We start from the raw sequence: 24,096 nt of genomic DNA on the forward strand, positions 1-24,096 counted from the left end.
AAGAGAGAAAGAGAGCAAGAGAGAGAGAGCGAAAGAGAGAGAGAGAGCAAGAGAGAGAGAGAGTGAGAGAGAGAGAGAAAATAAGAGAGCCCAATAATTGTGATATACCTCAGGTGTGTGACTTAGGTAGTGTTAGTGTAGAACAGAAAATCCTCCATTTCTCAGTGTCAGGGATGGCAGTCCAGATCTCCATGATATTTTCTGTGCTGCTTCTGAGCTCAGTTTGCGTTGTACTTTTTTTAACGTGGGGAGATTCATCCATCAGAATCAGGTAAGTTGTATTTAAGCTAGAAAGACATTAATGGGAAACATGGGACTTTATCTTTAATAATTTCTGATTAATTAGTTTATAATCCTGTTAATTTTACTTCTACAAAATGTCTATCAGCACTTTTCCAGGTACAGTATTTTAATTGAAATCACTTGCTGCTAATTCTTGAATGTTGCGTTTATTGCTCTTTTGTCAAATTTCCACATCAGATGGCCTACTTTCTCAGGAAAAAAGAGACCCAGTGTTGAAGAAATGTTGTTTCACTTTGGAAATGAAAAAGAAAACTCGACTCCATCTGTTGTGTTTCCACGTACAACAAAAGTTGCTGATTACACAAAAAAACAACTAAAAAGTGATCAAATGGGAACTACACATGGAGCTCTGGCTGAGACTCCCATGCCCATCCTCTCTCGAAGCTCTTTCAAGAAGCTTCCTCACTGGGATTTTGAGGATATTTATAACCAGGATGCTCCACCCTGGCAGACAGTAAGCATGCTAGGACAAGATAGGACAGAAACATTATACATTTATTATTGTTGGAGTGAGTAATCTGCAAAGCCACATGTTCAGTTGTGTGTCTTTAGTTTGATCTGTAATCTGCAAATAATTCAGTTTTATAAAAAATATATATAATTTAATATTGCATCCTACGTTCTCAGACATGTGCCCAGTCTCTGCGAAACTCTGAGGATGAAAGCTTCAAGAAGAATTTCCTTCCCGAAATACGTTTGTTTCTGCACAAAGACAATATCAACATGAGCGAATGGAACCGGCTTTCACATTTTAATAATCCTTTTGGTTTTTTGCAATTCAAGCATGATGGTAGGTGCCTTACTTCTTAATCCTGGGTATTTGCACACTTCTGTTCCCACTGCCTTGGGATCATAAGCTAAACTGACACCCTAAGGCCCCATTTGACAAACCTTTTCTATAAACCTAGCTATGACTAGGTTCTAGGTCTGTCAACGGCATCATAATCTGAAATTTTGCTTAAAGCTCCTCTAATGAATATTTTTACAACAATAGATACAAATTCTTATGTGACAGGGGTCAGTAATGATGAGCCTGCAGAGAATAATCACCTGAATCTAAAAGTGAATGCAAATGCAACTTATTAACACGCTCCAATAACAACTTCATAAGGTGATAATCTGTTAATTTAGCTGCTAAATGTTCCACTGTGCTCACCAGCTAGTCTCTAACGGGTGTGGTGCTGAGCAGGCAATCTGCAATAGGTTTTTAGAGCTTTTTCTATGAAAACAGCTGCCTGCTGCCACCGAAAAATGCCACTATGAGAGCGCTGAGAATAAACAAAAACTATTAAATTGCAGCTAAACAGTGAGCTGAAACTCACTATAAAGTTCCATAAAGCCGAGGCAGTGCAGATTCAGGTAATAATTCTCTGTTGGTTCTTCCCTACGAGTGACCCCTTTCACACCGCAATTTCTAAAACTTGTCCTGTCACACATATCCGTATGGTGGAAACGTATACGAAATAGCTCACAATTTGTCAGAGTCCAAATACGTCCAACTTTTCATCGGATCGGAAAAGTGAACGTATACAGATGCGTATGTCGAACCTATTGATACCGTATCACTTACTTATACAAAACGTATCGGACGAATGCATAATGTATACATAAATATGGCGCATACAAAATATCGGCATTACGCTGGTGTACGTTGATATAAGATAAGGCATAAGTAGTATTCGTTAAGAGAACGCTGGGGTACGTTGTTGAACGCTGAGTCTGTGAAAAATGTTTTGAGCGTGTTCAAAGTTTTCAGACATGCCCAACGTGTGCTTCATAAGTTATGCAGCAAAAAACATTTGGAGTTGTCGTTATTTATAGATTATTATGATATGATTTTACTGCTCCGGCCCACTTGAGATCAAATTGTGCTGAATGTGGCCCCTGAAATAAAATGAGTTTGACACCAAATGGCACTTTTCCAGCTCCGTTGGCCAGACGCTCTGATACGTTTTAAATAAGTAAGTGATACGCTATCAATAGGTTAGACATGCGTATAATAATTTGTTATGTATACGTCAGCTACGACACTGCTGTGGAAAAGTTGAACGTATTTGGACTCCAAATTCTGAGCTAATTTTCATATACGCCGGCATGTTTCTGCCATACGGAACTGTGACAGGGCCGTATGTCTGGCGTGTTGGGCGTATCGTCTGCGTCCTTCAAACGATCACAATTTACAACTAATTTATATTAACGTACACTAGCGTATTGCCGTATATTTCGTATACGCCGGCATTCGTTTCCGTCATACGGAACAGTGTGACAGGGCCTTAAGCAACTGTCTAGCAAGCCATTAGCAATATCCTTGTGAGTTTTGCTTGCAGAAACTGTTCTTGTTGTAAACTGTTTAGCGTCTTTACCAGTATTCAGATCCTGTACTTACGTAAAAGTACTATTATAAAACGGATAGTTCTGGTCCTTGATTATGATATCCTTGATTTATGATTGGCTGTTAACCTGTTGTAAAATACTCTGTGAACCTACAGCTGCATTACTATAGTATCATTGCACCAATAACCCTAACCCCATAACAATATAAGTAGTTGGAAGAGATAGGATAAAAGGAGGAAGATAAAATGATTTACCTAATAATAAAGTACTACATAGACCGGTACAGTAGGTATGCACCTTATAACTAACGGTTGCAAGCCACCATTAAACCAAAAGTAAAATAATTATCCAATAAATGCATATAAATATAAATCGACAGCTAATGATTATTTTTATTATGGATTAATCTGCTCATTATTTAAGTGACACCTTCACAATGTTTGTTTTGTCCAACCAACAGTCCAAAACTCAATCTTATTAAACATAATTTAAAACTATTATGATTAAAGAGAAAAGCAAAATAGTTGCCAGTTCATTTTTTGTCAAAGATTAATCAGCTAATCGTTTCAGCTGTACTTTCATATGTTTTGTGTACAAAAATCTGAATCTGCTATGTAACTAAAGCTGTCATATATAAATGTAGTGGAGTAAAAAATACAATATTTCCCACTGAAATATGTCATAGAAGTAGAAAGTGGCATGAAAATAAAATACCTCAAATTTGTACTATGCTTTTTATGTGTTTTTGTTTTTTGCAGATGTGATGCCTTCAGTGAAGCTTATCCCAAAGCCAAAAGAGCCACTACTCCTTCCAGGCAGCGATGGATGTGTGCACTGTGCTGTGGTGGCTGGGGCGGGGATACTCAATGGCTCTAAAATGGGGAAAGAGATCGATGCTCACGATTACGTCTTTCGGTAAGAAAGAAATCTGACGATTTTGTCTGTTAGGTGTTCCCTATTGGCGACTCTATTTGCCAAGATAATGTTTAGTTATAGAATGATCCCTTAAATCAGTCTGTCAACAAGCCTCACATCTACTGTTAGCTTAAATATTCATCTGTCATTTGAAAATAATGGAGAGCAAAGAGGATTTAAAACTATTATTTGCTTTTGAGTTTGATTTCATTTTTGAATGTCAAAATGTGAGATAGTTTGTTCGGCGTCGGTCAAAGAAGGAGTGGCTCCAGGATGTTTAATCCTGTTTTATGTTTCCCACATATAGACTTTACTTTGGTGGGCCACCCAGTTATATGATACCCATTTCAGTTTTGTGGGCAGTGACTGCTGCACGGCATGCAGGCAGTTGCCACTTTGGGTGCTGTGTTCCCTCCGCTGGAGTGACAGGTTTCTAGTGACAAGTTACGCGCACACTGTGTTTGTTCTCATGCATCCAATGTTTGTTAAGGATAGATCTGCTTGCGTTACTCTTAAAATAGGGACACAAATTCCCTCTTCTGTCTGAAAGGCTGAATACTGAGAAATTGCACAAACACTGTAGTTAATCGTGTTCAACTGTGGCATCTGGAAGTGATTACCGTCATTAGATAAGAGGTGAAGTTTGATGATAAAGACTTTGAGGACTGAGTGTGTCGTGCACGATATCATTTAAAATGACAGACAGGAGGTTGGGTGAAAACAAACAAAGGCTTCAATGTTATTTAACCAGTCCCACATATCCGTGTGGCAGAAACGTATGCCGGCGTATATGAAAAGTAGCTCAAAAGTCCAAATACGTCCAACTTTTCCACAGCGGTGTTGTAGCTGATGTATGCATAACGTATACATAACAAATTATTATACGTATGTCTAACCTATTGATAGCGTATCACTTACCTATTTAAAACATATCCGTCTGGCCAAAGGAGCTGGAAAAGTGCCATTTCGTTCACGTCATGTTGATGCTGGAGAACGGCAATAATGTACTCTTGTTGCAGCCTCTCAGCATCCTCCATGCTCTCTGATGATGGTTTGATGTATTCATCAAGACGTGCTGTGAAGAAGTGAGGATGAGCTACTCACAGGGACCCTATGTACTATATTCAAACCGCAATAAGCTTCCAAAACGCTAGCTGAACGCTAGCTGTACTGTAGAAACACGCTTAAAAAGTTACTCCTCCGTCAGGCATAAGTTTAACATGGATTACGAATAGGTTATCCACTCGTTATCAATAAGTTGGCTGTACGGTTCACCGTCAGCCGACGTAAATGTAACGTACTTCTAACGTAGTCACGTACATATTCACGTATGTCTAATGCAGAGGTTCCCAAACTTTCTGTGGCCAAGGCATACCAAAGACCAAGCCAAAATCTCAAGGCACACCTGAGTTCATATCTGGGCAAAATCCCCTCTATAACTTATCGTATCACTGTTATCACTTTGTGAACATTTATTAAGCCTAGTCCTTGTAAGAAGCTATTCTCCTTCATACTAGCAGAGATCCTTTGATGTGTCACATCAATATAATATTTCCCACCATGCGCAAATGGCTAAAACAGGTTCGCTTTGATAGATTTGTTTTTTTTAATGATTGTTTTATTTATATTTAGGCCAAAGCATATTAGACCTATTGTTTCTATATTGTGAAATAAGTGTGTAGGACAAAGTACCGATAAAGTAGTGTTACCGCCCCACCCCTGAAATTCCAGGCGTTTTATTTTTATATTTACAACTCACTTTTCACATTGAACAGGTGCTCTTTTATTAAATAAGCTAAACGCTTATGTCATTTACCTTAACACAGCGTGCTCTTAACAAATACTACTTATACCTTACCTTTATATCAACGTAAACCAGCGTGTTGGCGATATTTTGTATACGCCATATTTTTGTATACGTTATGCATCCGTTGGGCATTTGTACGCTATCAATAGGTTAGACATACGTATCTGTATACATTCACTTTTCCGATCCGATCAAAAGTTGGACATATTTGGACTCTGACAAATTGTGAGCTATTTTTCGTATACGTTTCCGCCATACGGATATGTGTGACGGGGCCTTAAAACCTGTAGGTTCAACATACATGTATGTACACTGACAGTTACTGACATGTCATGACATTAGACCACAATATGCTCAGGGTCTTTGTGGATATCATAAAAATGTGTTTCTAAGCTAATAAAAGTACAAAAGCCTCTCCCACATTTGGATCTGTTTGTGGGACAGGATGAACGGCGCAGTCATCAAAGGTTACGAGGAAGACGTAGGAAACAGAACATCGGTGTATGTTCACACAACCCACTCCATCACTACATCATTATATGTTTTCAGGAGATACGGATATACATCTGTCCCTCATGATAAGGTACTCAACTCAAATGTAATATTGTCATTTGTCATTTATACCCCACACATGCACACTCGTCTGTCATCCTCTTCCTTTTGGCAGGGCATAAAATACGTGATGATTCCTGAGGGGATGGATGATTACAGATGGCTCAAGGGTCTTCTCAAAGGAGAAAGGATCGCTGATGGCCGATATAAAAACAAGAGGTGAATACTAACTCTATATATCATTAGTGGAGGGTAACACAAAAACACATATACAGTATATCCAGGGCTGGAACATATTGGATTGGTCCTGAAAATATGTTGCCAGGTTACCCTGTTCATGGAAGTATTTATTTTTAAAGTAATTAAATCTATAGTATAGTTCAGATCATGCAGAGCATTTGCAAACATACACACACGCTTCATATAACAATATTCCAGAATTCCGTTTTCTTGGAACAGCAAAAAAAAAAAAACCTTTAAGGAATTAATTTAGTGTCATGATCTTGGTTTTCTACTTCCTGTTTTATTTTTGAAATATTCACTCCCCTTGTGCCATGGCTTGTTTTACTTCCTGTCCTTGTATTTTTCCCTCCTTCCGTGATTGTTGATTTGATCCTCCTGTGTCCATTCACCCTGCCCTTGTGTCTTTGCCTTCCTCCTCCTGCTGTGTCTCGTTCCCTTGATTAGTGTCTATGTGTATATCTCCCTGTCTGTCCCATTGTTTGTTTGTCATCCATTTTACCTCCTCGTGTGTGTGTGTGTGTGTGTGTGTGTGTGTGTGTGTGTGTGTGTGTGTGTGTGTGTGTGTGTGTGTGTGTGTGTGTGTGTGTGTGTGTGTGTGTGTGTGTGTGTGTGTGTGTGTGTGTGTGTGTGTGTGTGTGTGTGTGTGTGTGTGTGTGTGTGTGTGTGTGTGTGTGTGTGTGTGTGTGTGTGTGTGTGTGTGTGTGTGTGTGTGTGTGTGCACACATATACATATATATACACATACATATATATACACATACATATATACACATACATATATATACACATACATATATATACACATACATATATACACATACATACATATATATACACATACATACATATATATACACATACATACATATATATACACATACATACATATATATACACATACATACATATACACATACATACATACATTATTTTTTGGCGCAAAGCATCGACATCTTTCCCTCAGCTTTGGTCACTTGGTCTGTCTCCGACACAGTTCTTGTCACACATGAAGTCATTGACAGTATGTTTGTGCCTCTTGGCGTGCTTGTGCTTGGCCGATTGTTCATGCTGGCGAACATCGCTTATTCCGTCGTGTGCAAAGCTAACATCTGAATGGCACACGTTACAAAAAGCACGAGTTTGCCCGACTCTGCTTTTTAATAAATAAGGGAAGGTCTCCTCCCCTTTGTCTAGTTACTTGCATAAAGTTTTAACTTGTTTGGCAGGTACAACTCTCATCTCCATCTATCTCCCGTTCACTGTGATTCTCATCCATATTAGGCCTTAAAGGTTAAAAATACGGGATAATAACGGGAAAAACGGGAGGGTTGACAGGTATGCTCATACGCAAAACCGCCGCTGATTAAATGTAAATGTTTCTCCACTGTCACTAAAATAAATCCCTGCATTCGACTCACACAGCCTCAGTCACTTACTCACCTCATCCACTGTGTGTGTGCCTCTCTGTAACATAAGCTAAACATCTAGCTAGCTAGCTAGCTCACCATGTCTAAACTGTATACTCAAAAATACAGAAAGGAGTGGGAATTAAACCCTGAATTCAAAGGCTGGCTGAAGCTGTTTATTGGAGATGATACACGGGCATACTGCCTGTATTGTAAGGCTGAGCAAGCATTGCTCAACCTTACAATACAGGCTAGTTATAAACATATTTAGGGTGTGTTTAACTCACTTTCTTTTATGCAATTATGCAGATTAGTCGATGTCTTTTAGCCATTTCTAGTGGCTTTTAGGACAGCTAATAGCTACTTTCCTTACTGACAGCTGATGATAACGCCAGATAATAATAATAATAATAATAATAATAATAATAATAATAATAATAATAAGCTTTATTTGTATAGCACCTTTCATGCAAGAATTGCAGCCCAAAGTGCTTCACAGCAAAAACATAACAATTGGTACAAGATTAGACAGAATAAGAGCATTTGCAGTACAATAATCACAGTGTTGATGTAATGAGTCTGAAGTACCATTATAAAAATAGCAGAATTAAAATAGTAAATAGCAGAATTAAAATAGTATAAAAATAGCAGTATTAAATAGCAGAATTAAAATAACATTGGAAATCATGCTTAGTTTCCCTATCTGTGCCGTACTTAACGACCCTCCTGTCGGAAAACCACATTCATCACACCATTCTTGTAAATGTTTTAAACTATCAGGGCCATATTTTGAAAGCATGAGATCAACAATGGGCCCCTGTGGCCCTTCAACTGGTTTACTCCCTTTGCTACCCATTCCTGGTAGTCTTTGTCAAACTCTTTATTGACCCTTGTATTTACGGCATGCTTCTTCAGCCAGCTGCGTCGTCAGATTTCCTGTTAGCTCCCTGACTGCGATAGTTTCTTGACAAGCTGACATTGTTAAAAGCCTGTTTCTGATCAGGGCACACCTGCTCACACCTGGCTCTGGTGTCGAAGTGCCGCCGTAAATTGTATTCCTTGGGCACTGCCACTGCCTCGTAGAAGACATAGAAGAAAGAAGACATGGCGGCTTGTCTCCATTAAACACAAACATGTATTCACTTTCCCATTCCATAAATTGCATTGCCTATGCATCAACTTTTCTTTTCTTGGGCATTTTGGTAAATCAAATCAAATCACATTTATTTGTATAGCCCAATATCACAAATTATACATTTGTCTCAGTGTGCTTTACAGACTGTACAGGTTACGACACCCTCTGTCCTTAGACCCTCGCATCGCACAAGGAAAAACTTCCTAAAAGAAACCCCATAATTAAAGGGGGGAAAATGGAAGAAACCTCAGGGAGAGCAGCCACAATTCCTGATCCTGACGTAAACTTTATCAGTGGCAACCTGCCACATGAGACACAGAAACTTTGGGGATGATGCCCCGGATGATGAGTTAGTAACATACATTTACATAAATGCATACAGATAGAGAGGGAGAAGAAGAGAGGGAGGAGAGAGGAAGAGAAGGAAGAGAGCAGGGAGGTGTCCCCCGGCAGTCTAAGCCTATAGCAGCATAACTAGGGGCTGATCCAGGGCAAACCTGAGCCAGCCCTAACTATAAGCTTTATCAAAAAGGAAATTCTTTAACCTGCTTTTAAATGTGGAGAGTGTGTCTGCCTCCCGAACACAAACTGGAAGCTGGTTCCACTGGAGAGAAGCTTGATAGCTGAAGGCTCTGGCTCCCATTGTACTCTTAGAGACTCTAGGAACTACAAGTAACCCTGCAGTCTGGGAGCGTAATGCTCTAGTTGGTTTATAAGGTACTATGAGATCTTTAAGATATGCTGGAGCCTGACCATTAATTGATTTGTAAGTCAGGAGAAGGATTTGGAATTCTATTCTGTATTTTACCGGGAGCCAGTGCAGAGCAGCTAATACAGGAGTAATATGATCCCGTTTCCTGGTTCTTGTCAATACACGTGCCGCTGCATTTTGGATCAACTGAAGAGTCTTAAGCGACTTTTTGGGACAACCTGATAACAATGAGTTGCAGTAATCCAGCCTTGAAGTAACAAATGCATGGACTAGTTTTTCTGCAATGTTGCAATGTTACGTAGATGAAAGAAGGCAGTCCTTGAGATTTGTTTTATGTGGGAGTTAAACGACAGATCTTGATCAAAGATGACGCCAAGATTCCTTACAGTGGTGCTGGAGGCCAAATTAATGCCATCCAGAGCTTCTATGTCATTAGAAAATGCGTTTCGGAGGCGTTTAGGGTCAAGTATAATAACTTCAAAAAGTTGCTAGACATCCAATTTTTTATGTCCTTAAGGCATGCTTGAAGTTTAGCCAATTGATTGGTTTCGTCTGGTTTAATTGATAGATATAATTGGGTATCATCCGTATAGCAATGAAAGTTTATAGAGTGGTTCCTTATAATATTGCCCAAAGGAAGCATATATAAGGTGAATAGAATCAGTCCACGTACAGAACCCTGCGGAACTCCAAGACTGACTTTGGCTGTCATGGAGGATTTATCGTTAACAAGTACAAATTGAGATCACTCAGATAAATAGGACTTGAACCAGCTTAGCGCAGTTCCTTTTATGCCAACACAATGTTCCAGTCTCTGTAGTAGAATGTCATGATCAACAGTGTCGAAAGCAGCACTGAGGTCTAACAAGACAAGTACAGAGACAAGTCCTCTGTCTGATGCCATTAGAAGGTCATTGGTAACTTTCACCAGTGCCGTCTCTGTGCTATGATGAACTCTAAATCCAGATTGAAAAACCTCAAATAAACTATTATTATGTAAAAAGTCACACAACTGTTTTGCAACTGCTTTCTCAAGGATCTTAGCGAGAAAGGGAAGGTTAGATATCGGCCTATAGTTGGCTAAAACCTCAAGACTAGGCTTTTTAAGAAGTGGTTTTATTACAGCTACTTTAAAGGATTGTGGTACGTAGCCAGATAATAGAGACAGGTTGATCATATTTAATAACAATGTGTTAATTAAGGGTAAAACTTCTTTAAACAGTTTAGTTGGAATCATGGCTAAAAGACAGGTTGATGGCTTAGACGATGAGATTGTTGAAGTTAGTTGGTTAAGGTTGATTGGAGTAAAACAGTCTAGATATATTTCAGGAGTTACAGATGTTTTTAAAATTCCGGCGGTTGGTACTATTCATATTTTATTTTTTGCCGCTGCTAAAAAAGGCTGATAATGAGACGCTTCAGTGCCCAGGTTACACAATCAAGATGCATTGTGGTGCCGTACTTCTATAAAGTGGCATAGAATTATGGGATAAGCAAATTATATTCTTTGCAAGCTCTTGCATAAATTGAGGTGCCAGGCTGGATTCAAGTTTGACACATATGCATTAAATTATTTGGACCTGAATCCATCAACAATAGAATCATCATATACTGTACATTGATTTTCAGCTGGGGGTTTAGTTACTCTTTAAATAGAAATACACTTTGTAAAACCTTTTAGAAATAAGCTTTAAAACATTGATCATTTAAGTTCACATTTAAAAACAATTTTATTTTAATACAAATTGATGAAAATAAATTATTTTGTGTTTAAATGTCAGTGTGTCTACATATTATATTATATTATATATATTATATCATATTTCATCTCGTCAAGTCATTTGACTCCTTTAATATATTAGTGGCAGTGGGCCATCAGGATCTGTTGTGGTGTTGAGTGCTAAATGTACTGTGAGAGGAAACATGACTTATTTATTTTACACATTAACTGCCTTTGTATTATTTCAAACATATTGCTTCATTGAGGTATTAAGGATCAATGTTCTTCAAACTTACTGAAATATTTTACAAATTATGTCAAAAATCTGTATTTAAGTGCACTGACAAGGCCTATGTACTGTGTGCTTGTGTGCGTGTGTGTGTGTGTGTGTGCGCAAACATTAACAGCAGCGGATTAACCTTGAATCAACCATAGCACAATATAACACACATTGTGCCTCATGCTCCATCAAAGTATTAACTGCATTGTACAGACAAGAATTAACAAAGCCAGTTTTTGACTTTTGTATTTCAACCCTGCAGGCCAAGGACGTACTATTCCGGACAGTACAATGAGACACGCTTCTATGTTCTGCACCAGGATTTCCTCAGATACGTGCGAAACAGGTCAACCTCCGCTCCCCATCCTACCCAAACCTTTTACTTTTATGATTATAATAACAATGATAACTTAATTTTTTTAGCACCATGCAGACCAAAGGGCTTCATAAAATAGGATTAAAGACAATGTGAAGCCGAAAACAATAATGTAAAATGTTTGCTAACATTACAAACAAAAAATAAAACCAACACATAATAATTGAGAATCAAGATTTGACGCTTTTGTTTGGTCACTTTGGAGGCTGTAGTTTGTCTTGTCTTATAGATAAAAGATTGATTTCTAAAGTATGTTTATTTGACACTTTTCATCGCCCACAGGTTCTTAAAGTCTCGTAGTCTGAATGCTTCTCACTGGGCGATTGTCAGACCGACAAACGGGGCATTCACTCTCTTCCTGGCTCTGCACACCTGTGACACTGTAAGTTATTATCTATGCTGTAGGGATCCAAGCCTCTATAAACACGAAGTATACAATACTTGATACGGTCAATAACTCTAAATATGTATAGTTTATCAATTCTTAAAAGAATATATTCAGGGAAATGTTCAAATTTATGTTATGCGGACATGAACCTCATACATGGAGGCGCAAGAACATGAAGTCTCGGTTCTCATATAAATCCACACACACACGTATTTATGAGCAAAAGGGAGAGAGGGAGCATTGCAATCAGATGTATATGATTGAAGCTAGCAGTCTTGACAAACATGTGGAGTACTATGTATTGGACTATTTCTTGCGTGCAGTGATTTCGGATAGTCCCAAATATTCCATGTTCTCTATTTATCATTTTCAGGTGAGTGCATATGGATACATGACTGACGACTACCAGAAATACTCTAACTACTACGCTGAGAAGTCTAAAAAAAAATCATTTTTTACGCCAACCACGACTATATCCTGGAGAAGGACACGTGGAAAAAACTACACAACAGCAAAATACTTAAGCTATATCAAAGAACAGACTCCAAAACAGGGACAGAGAAGCCAAAGCAAGTCTGATACAGTGAGAATGGGAGCAATAATGTATGTCATTTTATATTTTTATTATATGTATTAAGGGGTTCCCCAAAGACACTGCGAGACAATATGTGACGTTCTCTATTATTGCACTGAACTCTACCTGAATCAATGTGTTATTAGGATTGTTGAAAATATTACATGTTGTGGAGAACCTAAAGACTACTGGCCAAGCTGCAGGTTTGCTCAGCCATGTCACTACACTGATTGGTGCCTCTGTCAGTCCCACTCTGTTCTTGCACTATGTAACTTCTCCCGGGAGTGGTGCGTAAGGCTTTACGACATTAAATATATTTTGGTGAAATGGGATCTTACACAGATTTTAATGTAATCATAATAAATGCATGTGTAACGTTACAGCTGTCCATATTTACGTCCATAAGTGAATTGCACTCTGAAACTGTAGGGGAGATAAATCGCTAAAATATTAATTGTTACATTATTTTGCTTTAAGGATTTGATTAACATTTGTTGAAAGTGTGTTTTTTGTTGCTGTTTACAAAGTTGTATCATCCAGTAACTGGTCTAAAATGAAGGGGTTATGTAGTGATTCAGAGGTGACCTTCACCGGGCCAGGTGGTGAGTAGTAGGCGCCTCTGCTCACAAGACACTTAATCTTTCATATTTTCCTCGATCCAATTATATTTCTGATCTCTAGTGTAAACAAGGAAAAGGAGTCGCTGGAGAATTCGTCAAATACAAACGGAGTTTATTTCACATCAGGTCAAACAAACTCTCAGATCACAAAGAATCCCCGGGGATGGCAGGAAAAAGAGACCTTATTTTAGTTTGTCTTGTTTAGTGCATCAAACTCGTCAGACAATGAAACCACTCCTGTCTCATTCCTGAACGTTTCACATCAACGTTTTCTGGCCTTACACGCGTTTATCCCCTCGGTGGGGGTCATATTTGCCTGTGTTCTGCCCTCTCTTACTCACCCCTCCCTCAGGAACATGCACTACCCCATCCTCCCTCTAGGATACTCTTATAGATGACCTTTGGTCCAGATACACAAGCATTTGATTGTCTTACATCATTATGAGGTTACAAAATCATTATTATATATATTGATACACAATACTTTGCTTAAGTAACAAATATGCCACTACATTCCCTCCTTTGTGACTACTGCAGTCACACTTACTCTACTGTGCGATGCTGCCATAAGATAAGACATGTCTAAACTTTGGGTCAACATCAGTTAAGCGTGGACATGGGTTGGTGACCGGCTCGACATAAGCATCTAAATACAATTGAACAATAATGTTTCTGTTGCACCATGGAGCCTACATCCTTTAAGTACCCAATAAAGAAATGTGGTGTTACTTTAGCAGAAATCTTAAAATCAGTGCTCTGGGTTATATTCGATCTGACCTTGTGCTCTTACATAGTATTAATTTTTACACTCAAAGTACTACTCATGGTAGGTGGTTGTAATTTATTCTCTCTTTTCCTCATCCCTCACTTTATAGGTCATCCGTTGTGGCCCTAGAGTTTACAACCATCAAACTTGTCGTTCCGTACCTTGATTACAACACTTGTTACACTACGTTTTTTAGAAAACTTGATTATACGACACTTCTAGATAAAAAATGTACCTATACAACATCTCTAACTAAACATTTCAGAAAGCCATCAATCAAATACTTCCTTCCCTGTCCCGTTAGGAGTGTATGGTTACATTCGTACATAAACAGTCGGCAAAATCATAATCGTTTAGGGAGTCCAAGTTCATATCGTTCTTATCCTGTGTTTAGCTTCATGATTGTTTCACAATCAGGTTGTTTACTTGTTGAACGGAGGACGCATGCCTAACATTCCACAAACGCTGGTAACTTGCTATTACTGCATCTGAACGATCCCGTTCAGCAGTGAGTGCTCTCACCAGCACTCTGGCTGCCTCCAGCTGCTCATTTCTCTGTGTAGCTGTAAGCCTTTTCTTATATCTCCTGATACCACGAGCATGGACATGCCATCTTCTTACTTCATTGTGTTGTAATTCCTGTATCATCGTTGCTTTTTTGTAATGGGACGGTGGTGAAAAAGGTTAGTCTGGAGCCTTGCTACATTTTAATGCTACAAGTTAAGTTTGGCTATCAGGCAAGTAATACATTTTAGCTGCTGACCCAAAGTGACATTATTGAAATTATTGTTCCTCTCAGGATGATTTGTAATAACAAGTAATCTCTTAACTTGTTTTGAGTTGAATAAAATATAAAACTCCACAAACATAATATAACAAAAATCTTTCATCACAATGCATTAGAACCACAACTAGTCTTATGTTATTATAAATATCTCTACATATGTAATAGATTTAAAAGAAATATAGAATTCTTGACATTTGATGACCCAAGAAGCCCCCCAAAAATATTTACATTTCTAAAAGTGATAATTGATGTGTCTTGATAGATATATTTCAGTGCTTTCACCATCACCAAATTAAAATGTCATTAACTTAGTTGGATTCAGGACTCGGGTTAGGGTGAGATCAGCAACAGTGAGAGTAGATTAGAAAAGTAGATTTCCCTGAAAGTTATTGAAACAAATGGCACCACCTGCTGACTTATTAGAGTTACGACTACCAATTAGCAATGACAGAAATAAGAAATAAATTCAACTAAAAGAACACTTGATAAAAACTATTTAAACTTGTGAATATGCTGCGATTACAAATCCACTAATTGTTATGGTCACATGCAAACTGTGTAGATGTGGTGGTCCCTGTCTGATCTCTGCTGAGTTTGTGCCTTACATCCCTCATCAAAATATATTTTTGTGCAAAAACCTTTTTATGCCTGATTTTTATATGTTTTTAGATCAAATGAATGCAGTTAACTGATGGCAGTTAAATACAACTTTTAAATTACTTTTATGCTCTGTATTAACAAACTATTATATTATAGAAATGTATTGTGCATTGGTTTACCTTCATTCTTTCGCTCTTAGTGAGTAGTTATGCCAATTGTATGTTTGTTTTGCTTATTCATTTATGTACTTGTTTATATCATCAATATAAACTGACTACTAATTACCTAATGACTATGAGATGCAAATGCTGCAATAAACATATTCCTTTATAAACCCTAGTGCAGGGCTATTCAACTTCATTAGCAAGTGGGCCGAATAGGAAAGTCACTGGGGGTTTGTGGGCCTCACACTACTTCGTCAATGAATCACTACAAATAACTCTTACTTACAGTAGTGTAGTTAGTTAATAGTTACTAATAGTTAATAGTTACTAATACATGAAATGAACTAGTCACGTGAACCCCCTTTTTTCTCATTATTTGTATCACCTTAATTCATTACAGAAAGCAACTAGTCCATTCAGAACAGTAGGAAGGCTATGGCTACAAGGCTTCAGACAAAAGTGCAAAATGTTGCATTTTTAAAACCAAGGAGACATGAGTTGTTTTCCCAACAGGTCCATGTCCACTAATGTAGAAAAAAAGATGAACATAATAAAACAGTTTCACCACAGTAGCCCTGTTTATAATATCCTCAACACTTCCAAGCATACATACATAAAGGCCCTGTCACACATATCCGTATGACAGAAACGTATGCCGGCGCATACGGAAATGTGTCAGAGTCCAAATACGTCCAACTTTTCATTGGATCGGAAAAGTGAACATATACAGATATGCATGTCTAACCTATTGATAGCGCATCACTTACTAATACAAAATGTATCAGACGAATGCCCAACAAATGCATAAGATATAAAAAAATATGGCGTATACAAAATATTGGCAACACGCTGGTTTACGTTGATATAAGGTAAGGCATAAAGGCCCTGTCATACGGATATGTGTGACAGGGCCTTTATGAAAGAAAGGGCATGTATTAAAGAACGTCATTATCTCCACTAAAGGCCCTGTCACACATATCCGTATGACAGAAACGTATGCCGGCACACACGAAATATCGGCAATAGGTTGATATAAATGAAGGGTAAGTCGTGATCGTTTATAGTACACAGACGATACGCCGAACAGGCCAGACATACGGTCCAAATACGTCCAACTTTTCCACAGCGGTAGCTGACGCATACATAACAAATTATTATACGTATATCAAACATTGACATCGTATCACTTACCTATTTAAAACAATCAGAGCGTCTGGCCAACGGAGCTGGAAAAGTGCCATCTGGTTCACGTCATGCTGATGCTGGAGAACGGCTAGAATGCTGAACGCTAGCTGTACTGTAGAAACACGTTTAATAAGTTACTCCGTCGTCAGGCATCATCTTAACAGAGGGTAGGAATAGGGTATCCACTCGTACACCAGCGTATTGCCCTATAGTTCGTATACGCCGGCATTCATTTCCACCATACGGATATGTGTGACAGGGCCTTTAGTGCTCGGCAAATAGATTTATACACTATCTTAATCACTATTTCTGTGTTTAATATATATGATTGTCAAACGTGGGATCCTGTCTAAATATTATGGGTGCAACATTTTTGCCAATATCTATTAAAATGTAATATTACGGAGGCAGACTGAAATACCTCAACAACTATTCGCCATAAAATCTTGTGCAGACATTCATGAATTCCAGAAGATAGAAAACTAGGCCTGCACGATAGGATTTGACTGCAATGACCATAAACACGATAACACAATGAATTCAGTTAACTGACACTTTAGTTTGCCTCTAAATGGCCAAACAAATGCAACATTTCAATGGATATAAAAAAAAACTGGCCCTTTAAACCAAAGAAAATGTTTCTGTAAAGAACCTTCCTTTGGTGATTACCTTAAGTCAGTATGTCTATTTGTCCTTATGTGGAATTTCTCCATAGATTCAAGTAACTTCAAAGTCAGTCATAGAAAACATTGTTCAACTTTGTTTGAATTCAGATCAGATGGAGGTCGGAGCTGTCAGAGTCTAATGTGTGCACTCTTTAAGTTATGTTTGAGTTGGTCCCAATCCAGGTGACTGGCACAATTGATCACAGTTGATCCAGGTTCCGGACACTTGAGCTGGGAGGCTGGAGTTGTTGGATCTTCTTCACTGGATCTTCCCATGTAATAAAAGCCCTGACCTACATTTACAAACAGGCTTACAGTCTTTGTTCTGCTTTCCTTCATATCTCATCTTATGTTTCTCATGTCATAGAACATCATACTAGATCATAATATCAAAGTAAGCGCAGACTGAATGCAAATACCTAAACGTCCCATATTGTAAAATGTGAGATCGTCATGTCTTTTTCATTATAAAGCAGGTGTAAGTGCTAAATAAATACTGTGAAAGTATCAAAATCCAATCCATGGAGAAATACACAGAAATACATTATCTTTAACGGTTTCAACAATTAAGTAAACATCATCATTTTGACTAATACGGTTAGAAGTAACAGTAGAACTACATTTTGTAGTTCTCAACAATAAATGCAAATAAATTCAGATAAAACCAGCACTTCTGGCAGTCTAGTGGCTTCTGCAGGGAAACTGTTTCAGTGTTCTCTGATAACTGCTTAATTTCAATAACAATTTTTGACTTAGTACTTACTGTTTCTCAATTTATGTGAAGCGGTTACACTGAGAAACTACTTTGTTAACTCAACATGGCGGACTTCCCCTTGTGTTTATAGAATTGCACTTCCTGTCAATCCCATTAAAGCATGTGGTTAAAAATAGATAACATAAATGCTTAATTAAAATGATTAAACAGTAACGTTACATCCAAATCCAGACTCCACTTCACCTGATAGAATTTGTATTTTATTTTTAGACATGCCTGTTTTTTTATGCAATTGTACTTAGTTTATTGGATTTTCTACATAGGAGTCTAGAACATATATAATATATATATGTATATATATTTATATATATGTATATATATATATATATATATAGTAAGTATATATATATATATTATATATATGTGGTATGTATATATGTATATATGATATATATGTTATAATATATATTATATCTATGTATATGTATATATATATATTAATATTATATTATATTAGATTAGATAGTATATACAATATTCATATATGATAATTATAATAGAGATATATATATATATATATATATATATAATATATATATATATATATGGGTGTGTTTGTATGTGTGTGTGTGTGTGTGTGTGTGTGTGGGTGTGTGTTGTGTTTAACTTTTATATAATTGTTTACAGGCCAACTAGATCAGATCGTACATTATTCCTTTATATACATCATAGATGCTGAGTAGCCGATTTAACTTTCCTCAGTCCCCTATATTTACATTTATTTTTTAACTGTTATTATTATATTACATTTAATTTGCATTTCTTGTTTTTTTACTGTGTTTTACTGTGTGATAAATCCCTTTATAAGTTATAGTTCGGGTAAATTTAACAGTTGTGTGTGTTCTTGGTCTGTTTCCACAGGGAGTCGTTGTTCTGCATGAACTCTGTTCTCCACTAGAGCCCACCGGATGTCTTGTGTAGTAACAAAAAACAGAGAATCTTCGGTTAAAAAACAAACAGCAACATTTTGCATTTTGCAGTGTTTTTATGCTGTAACAGTGTTTGTAACGTGGCTAAATCTTTTTTTGTCACTAGAGCATGTCAATCCTGTTTCTTATAAATGTACACATTGTGTGTTTGCAATGGTACTTTACTTGTAACTTGTTTTCACTTTTACGGAGTGTTACTTAAACACATCATTCACCTTTAGGCCTGTCAGGGACGATAACTAACCAGTTTTTTGACGAGGAAGTTTTTTTTTACTGTTTTGTATCTCGGTCATTTGGCTAAGAGCAAGTGTTATTGTTCTCATCAGTTTAATATCTGGGAAATCCATCATGTATTAAATTGTTTTTTGAAATGAGCAGACGGAGGATGCGTTAACTCCGCCCACCACGGATCGACCTGGCATGGCAGAACATACAGGAGCAATGCATTCCCTTGTAATGTATCACATAGTCTTCCTGTTTTTTGTTCATTTTTAGTCATTTAAAAAAAGTAAATTAGGTATAATATTCCGAATATGTGGAATAAGTACGTAATTTAAAACATAATCACTGCTTCGCGGCGCTTCCGCCTCCTGTCTTAAAGTCTCGCACCGAAGAGCTGCTGAAGAGAATCGGCTGCAGACGTAACATCTCCGGCTTTCTGCAGCTTCTCAACATTTGAGAATCAGACTAAGGTTTATTGCCAAGAAGGTTTTCAATTACAATAAATGTGCCTTGTTGTTTGGTGCATATACAATAAACATATTAAGAGTAAATAAGTACTGCAAAAGTCAAGAACATAAATGTGGAATATAAAAAATACATTAGTGCAGGATGTCCAAAACTATTGATAGGGATATGTGTAAAAGCTCACAGTACAGAGTATCAGCCTTCCAGTATTCTCTGTTGTCTGGTTATTCTCTGCAACACAAAACACATTTATGTCAGTCCAGTTAAACCCAATTTAAAACAGGTTTATCAGTACTTAATAGTCTGAATACCTTGTTCCTCCCTATTCATTAATAATACATAACCGAGCTGTGTGTGTGTGTGTGTGCGCGCGCGCGTGCGTGTTTGTGTGAGGGGGCGGGTCTTTCTGAAATGTAACCCGGAATCCCATCATGCATTGCGGAATAGCATTGAAAATATAACCAATGTTTAACAAACCTGTTTTGTTTTTTACATTGAAAGTCCACATTAATGTTATTCCTCAGCATGTGTTTATTTTTACAGTGGGCTATATGTCTTAGATTGTTGTAAAGGTACATTTCAGAGTGAACCAGCACTTAAAGTAGTTTTGTTGAGAAGGTTTTAGGTGTCGGAAACCTACATCCTACAGATCACTCTTGTTTCCCTTCAGAGCGCATAAATCTTTCGCCTTTTACTAAAGATTTCCTGTGGAGAGGAACATTAAGAGTTATAAATAATTTTTTGATGCCCTGCTTCATGCGGGGCTTCCTAACCCTGTTAAAAGTTAAATTATCTCTCTACCTAGTAGTACTGACTACTGAGTCGTTTCTCCTCAGGAACTTAACATATAAAGTTATGTTACCAAAACCATCCAGATGAACATGCTCTTGAATATCAATTTCATTAATCTATTTGCATTCTTTTATTATTTACAAACCAACATGGTGTAAATTACTACCTAGATTTCCACCTTTTCTCCTAGAATTTAATTAACAAAAAGACTGTCTTTTAATAATGTCTCATTATCGTGTATGTGCTGCTATTTTTACCTCAATCTTGTGTATATCACCCTTTTGTCAATAAAAAATAAAAATAATATTAGTTTCTCTTCAATCGTAGTAGCCTTCATTATTAGTAAAATGCTTAATTTGGACTACTTGCACCGTATTACATTTTTACTTTTTTATTACACTTTATATTTGTTTACATTTCACACTATTTCTATTTTTAATTGTTCCCTTTTTGCACTATATGTTTGTACCTTGTCTTGTATCTTTTTCTGTACCTGTTATTTTTATCTGCTTGCACCTTATGTTCATTCTTTTATTTTGCACTGGGGCCAGCGAAACACAAACAATAATAATATTAATAATAATAATAATAATAATAATACATTAGATTTGTATAGCGCTTTTCTAAAAACTCAAATCCGCTGCTCGATGTACTATAGCCTACTGCATATAGATGGGTAACCACATGGTCTCTCGTATCTGATCTCAAAATATAAAGTATCAAGCAAAACTCCTCATTGTGCAAAATGGCTCCTTTTAGAGTTTAGTTAGTTTTAAAATATAACAAAGAATTGGATTATCATTATTGGATGGATGGTGTTAATAAAGTATGAAATATTACAGAATATTATCTGTTTTAAATGTGTTTTCTTTGTGCTTCTTTGTTGAACCTAACTTTAGTTTTTGAGGGAATATTACAGGAATATTATATTACATATTGCAGTTATACTTTTCCTTTACCAATAACATCAATGTCAGTGGTGGAAGAAGTACTCAGATCTTTTACTTAGGTAAAATTAGCAATACTACAGTGTAGAAATACTTAGCAAGTAAAAGTACTGCATTAAAAAACGAGTATTTACGAGAGTATTAACATCAAATGTACTTAAAGTACAAAAAGTAAAAGTACTCATTTTGTACTATGTGACTTTATATACTACCGGGTAGCTTGTGAATTTACCCCAGAGGATCCATAAAGTCTTATTTTATTATTTGATAACACATTTACATACATACATTTATTTGTTGATTATATTAGAATAATTAGCCTGTCTCTGCAAAGTAACTAAAGCTGTCAAATAAAGTAGGGGAGTAAAAAGTACAATATTTCCCTCTGAATAGTACTGGAATAGAATTATAAAGTCGCAGTAAATGGAAATACTTAAGTAAAGATATATATATGCCCCAGAGGAACATCATGAGCTGTCCAGGCCATTAACAAATGCAGTAAGCCCTTTAAGTATGATTCCCTGCCCTTCCTCCCCGGTTCGTCCCTCAGCTCCTCCCGGTTAAAACGTGACACACATCAGTTGTGTGACAGGTCACGTGACGGGCCGTAGCATTGATCCGGAAGGAGGGAGGGAGGAGGGAGGAGACGCGGAGGGGGTGTCTGATATTGCCGAGAAACTGCGTCAGGTCAGCCATAGCAATCCTGATTCATACAGGAAGCTAGGTGATTCAACTTCAAAATAAAGCAAAGATATTGTAGCTTTCATGCAGTCATTTTTTACATGTGAGCCTTTAGTTTTGTTACATAGATAATAGGGTTCGTACAAAGTCTTGATAGTTTGAAAAAGGCTTAATCTTATTTGATATGTTTTCAATGTATCAAATAATCCGTATGAGTATTTTGCACATTTCTGTTACTACAACACTTTTAATTTTAATTTAATTAAGATTAAGAAATTGGTTGCTATGAGGTGGAAACAACCCGACAAGCTCTCAGTGACCTGCTGGTTACTAACATTTCTTGATGTAGTGTACATGGAGCTGTCCACTGCACGTGTGATTGGAGTTAAGGAGTCCAATATTGGTTTATGGGTGTCGACAGCTGAAAAATTGAAGGAGCGGATTTAACCATCTTAACTGACATATTTGTTTGCCATCATTGGTCCTGAGAGGTCCTGGGATGGGGGGCGATGGGTTTTTATTTTATTTTCTTCTTTTTTTTTTTTTTTATTCCTTAGTTTTGTACCTCTTGTCTGATTGTTCTTATTGTTTGTTATTTCTGTATTTTTTGTAATTTGTGTTGTATCGGTTGTGATTGTACATTGTATTTTTCTAAATGTGTATGAATTAAAAAAGAATTGATCCAAAAAAAAATTAATGTTTGTTTGTCGCAGAGTTTATTTTCTGCTATAATCCAAACGACAAGGGAACCAGTGCGATGCTAACTTTTGGGCCGACCAACAAAAATACATCCTCCCTGCAGCACTCTATTGAATTGAACTTTAACTAAGCCTATATTACTAAGTATAAAATCAAAGTAAAAAAAAAGAAAGAAAGAAAACATGCCACTGTATAAACATTTGGGCTCAAAGCAAATGTTCTCGTATCCTGCTGGCTTAGGTATGACGTGTATTGATCTGATGCATGCATTCTGAATAATCCGTCAACACTTTCCTGCTATATTATTGCTGGTCAAATTGACAGTTGACGGCAGGCCAAAACGATCTTTAGGCCACCGGGAATTGTCCACCAGTGACTGAAGCAAGCATCTTATTTCAGCAAAAATCTCTGGTAACCGCGGTTCACTCTCTGTTCAGCACCAGCAGACAAACAAAGTTAGCAACTAGCTGGTAAAGAAAGTGGAACATCAAGCAACTAACAAAGCATTTTCAAAGGTTGCCGAAGACTAAAAGATGGCTAAAATAAGAGTGACTAATGGACTTAGATGCAACAGCAACATTTTATAAGGAATAACAAAAGACTGTCTGCTGCAACGAAATTGGTTTAAAAAAAAGTATGTTAAAAAAAGTATCTGTTTTGGAGCTTTTTCGCCCCCTAATGGCCCAATTTGAATAAGTGTAGCTTTAAAGACTCATATTTTTAATATATATATATTCCATCCAGTATCATAATTAGTTATAAAATCCAACGTCGCTGGATTAAATCTTTCCACATTCATATAAGATCAATCAATGTATGTTGAATTATTTGTGCTTCTTTGTGTTTTCTTTGTCTTCTAACATCTTGTGTCCACGTTAGCGTTTCACATCAACATATTATCCTTTGGATTTTTGTTTCAGTGCATCTGATATCCCATGAAAATCAACCAAAGACTGCATATATAGATGTATGTAGTATATCTTTATACAGACTACAGATTTTGCGCTCAACACGCTTTTATTTTGAAAATCCTCACAGGAAGTGTCGTGTCGTA

At 37.1% G+C, this 24,096-nt stretch overlaps 1 protein-coding gene, 1 non-coding gene and 1 pseudogene across 2 annotated transcripts; all 3 read left to right on the forward strand.

Moving 5' to 3' along the window:
- Positions 1 to 102: 102 nt before the first annotated feature.
- LOC115024617 (alpha-N-acetylgalactosaminide alpha-2,6-sialyltransferase 1-like) lies at positions 103 to 13,382 on the forward strand. Its single transcript, XM_029456379.1, is given in 10 exon segments — positions 103 to 271; positions 481 to 757; positions 931 to 1,093; positions 3,396 to 3,552; positions 5,804 to 5,942; positions 6,027 to 6,130; positions 11,670 to 11,753; positions 12,066 to 12,165; positions 12,545 to 12,611; positions 12,614 to 13,382. Coding segments are annotated over 10 exon segments (1,326 nt in total). The 5' UTR covers positions 103 to 173; the 3' UTR covers positions 12,751 to 13,382.
- Positions 13,383 to 19,513: 6,131 nt separating this feature from the next.
- Positions 19,514 to 19,688, forward strand: LOC115025138 (uncharacterized; annotated as a pseudogene).
- Positions 19,689 to 20,573: 885 nt separating this feature from the next.
- LOC115025142 (U5 spliceosomal RNA) lies at positions 20,574 to 20,689 on the forward strand. The gene has a single exon (XR_003834185.1). It is a non-coding gene; the product is annotated as a U5 spliceosomal RNA (small nuclear RNA).
- Positions 20,690 to 24,096: the final 3,407 nt, after the last annotated feature.

This window comes from Cottoperca gobio, chromosome 19 (genome assembly GCF_900634415.1).
Source record: "Cottoperca gobio chromosome 19, fCotGob3.1, whole genome shotgun sequence".
NCBI lineage: Eukaryota > Metazoa > Chordata > Actinopteri > Perciformes > Bovichtidae > Cottoperca > Cottoperca gobio.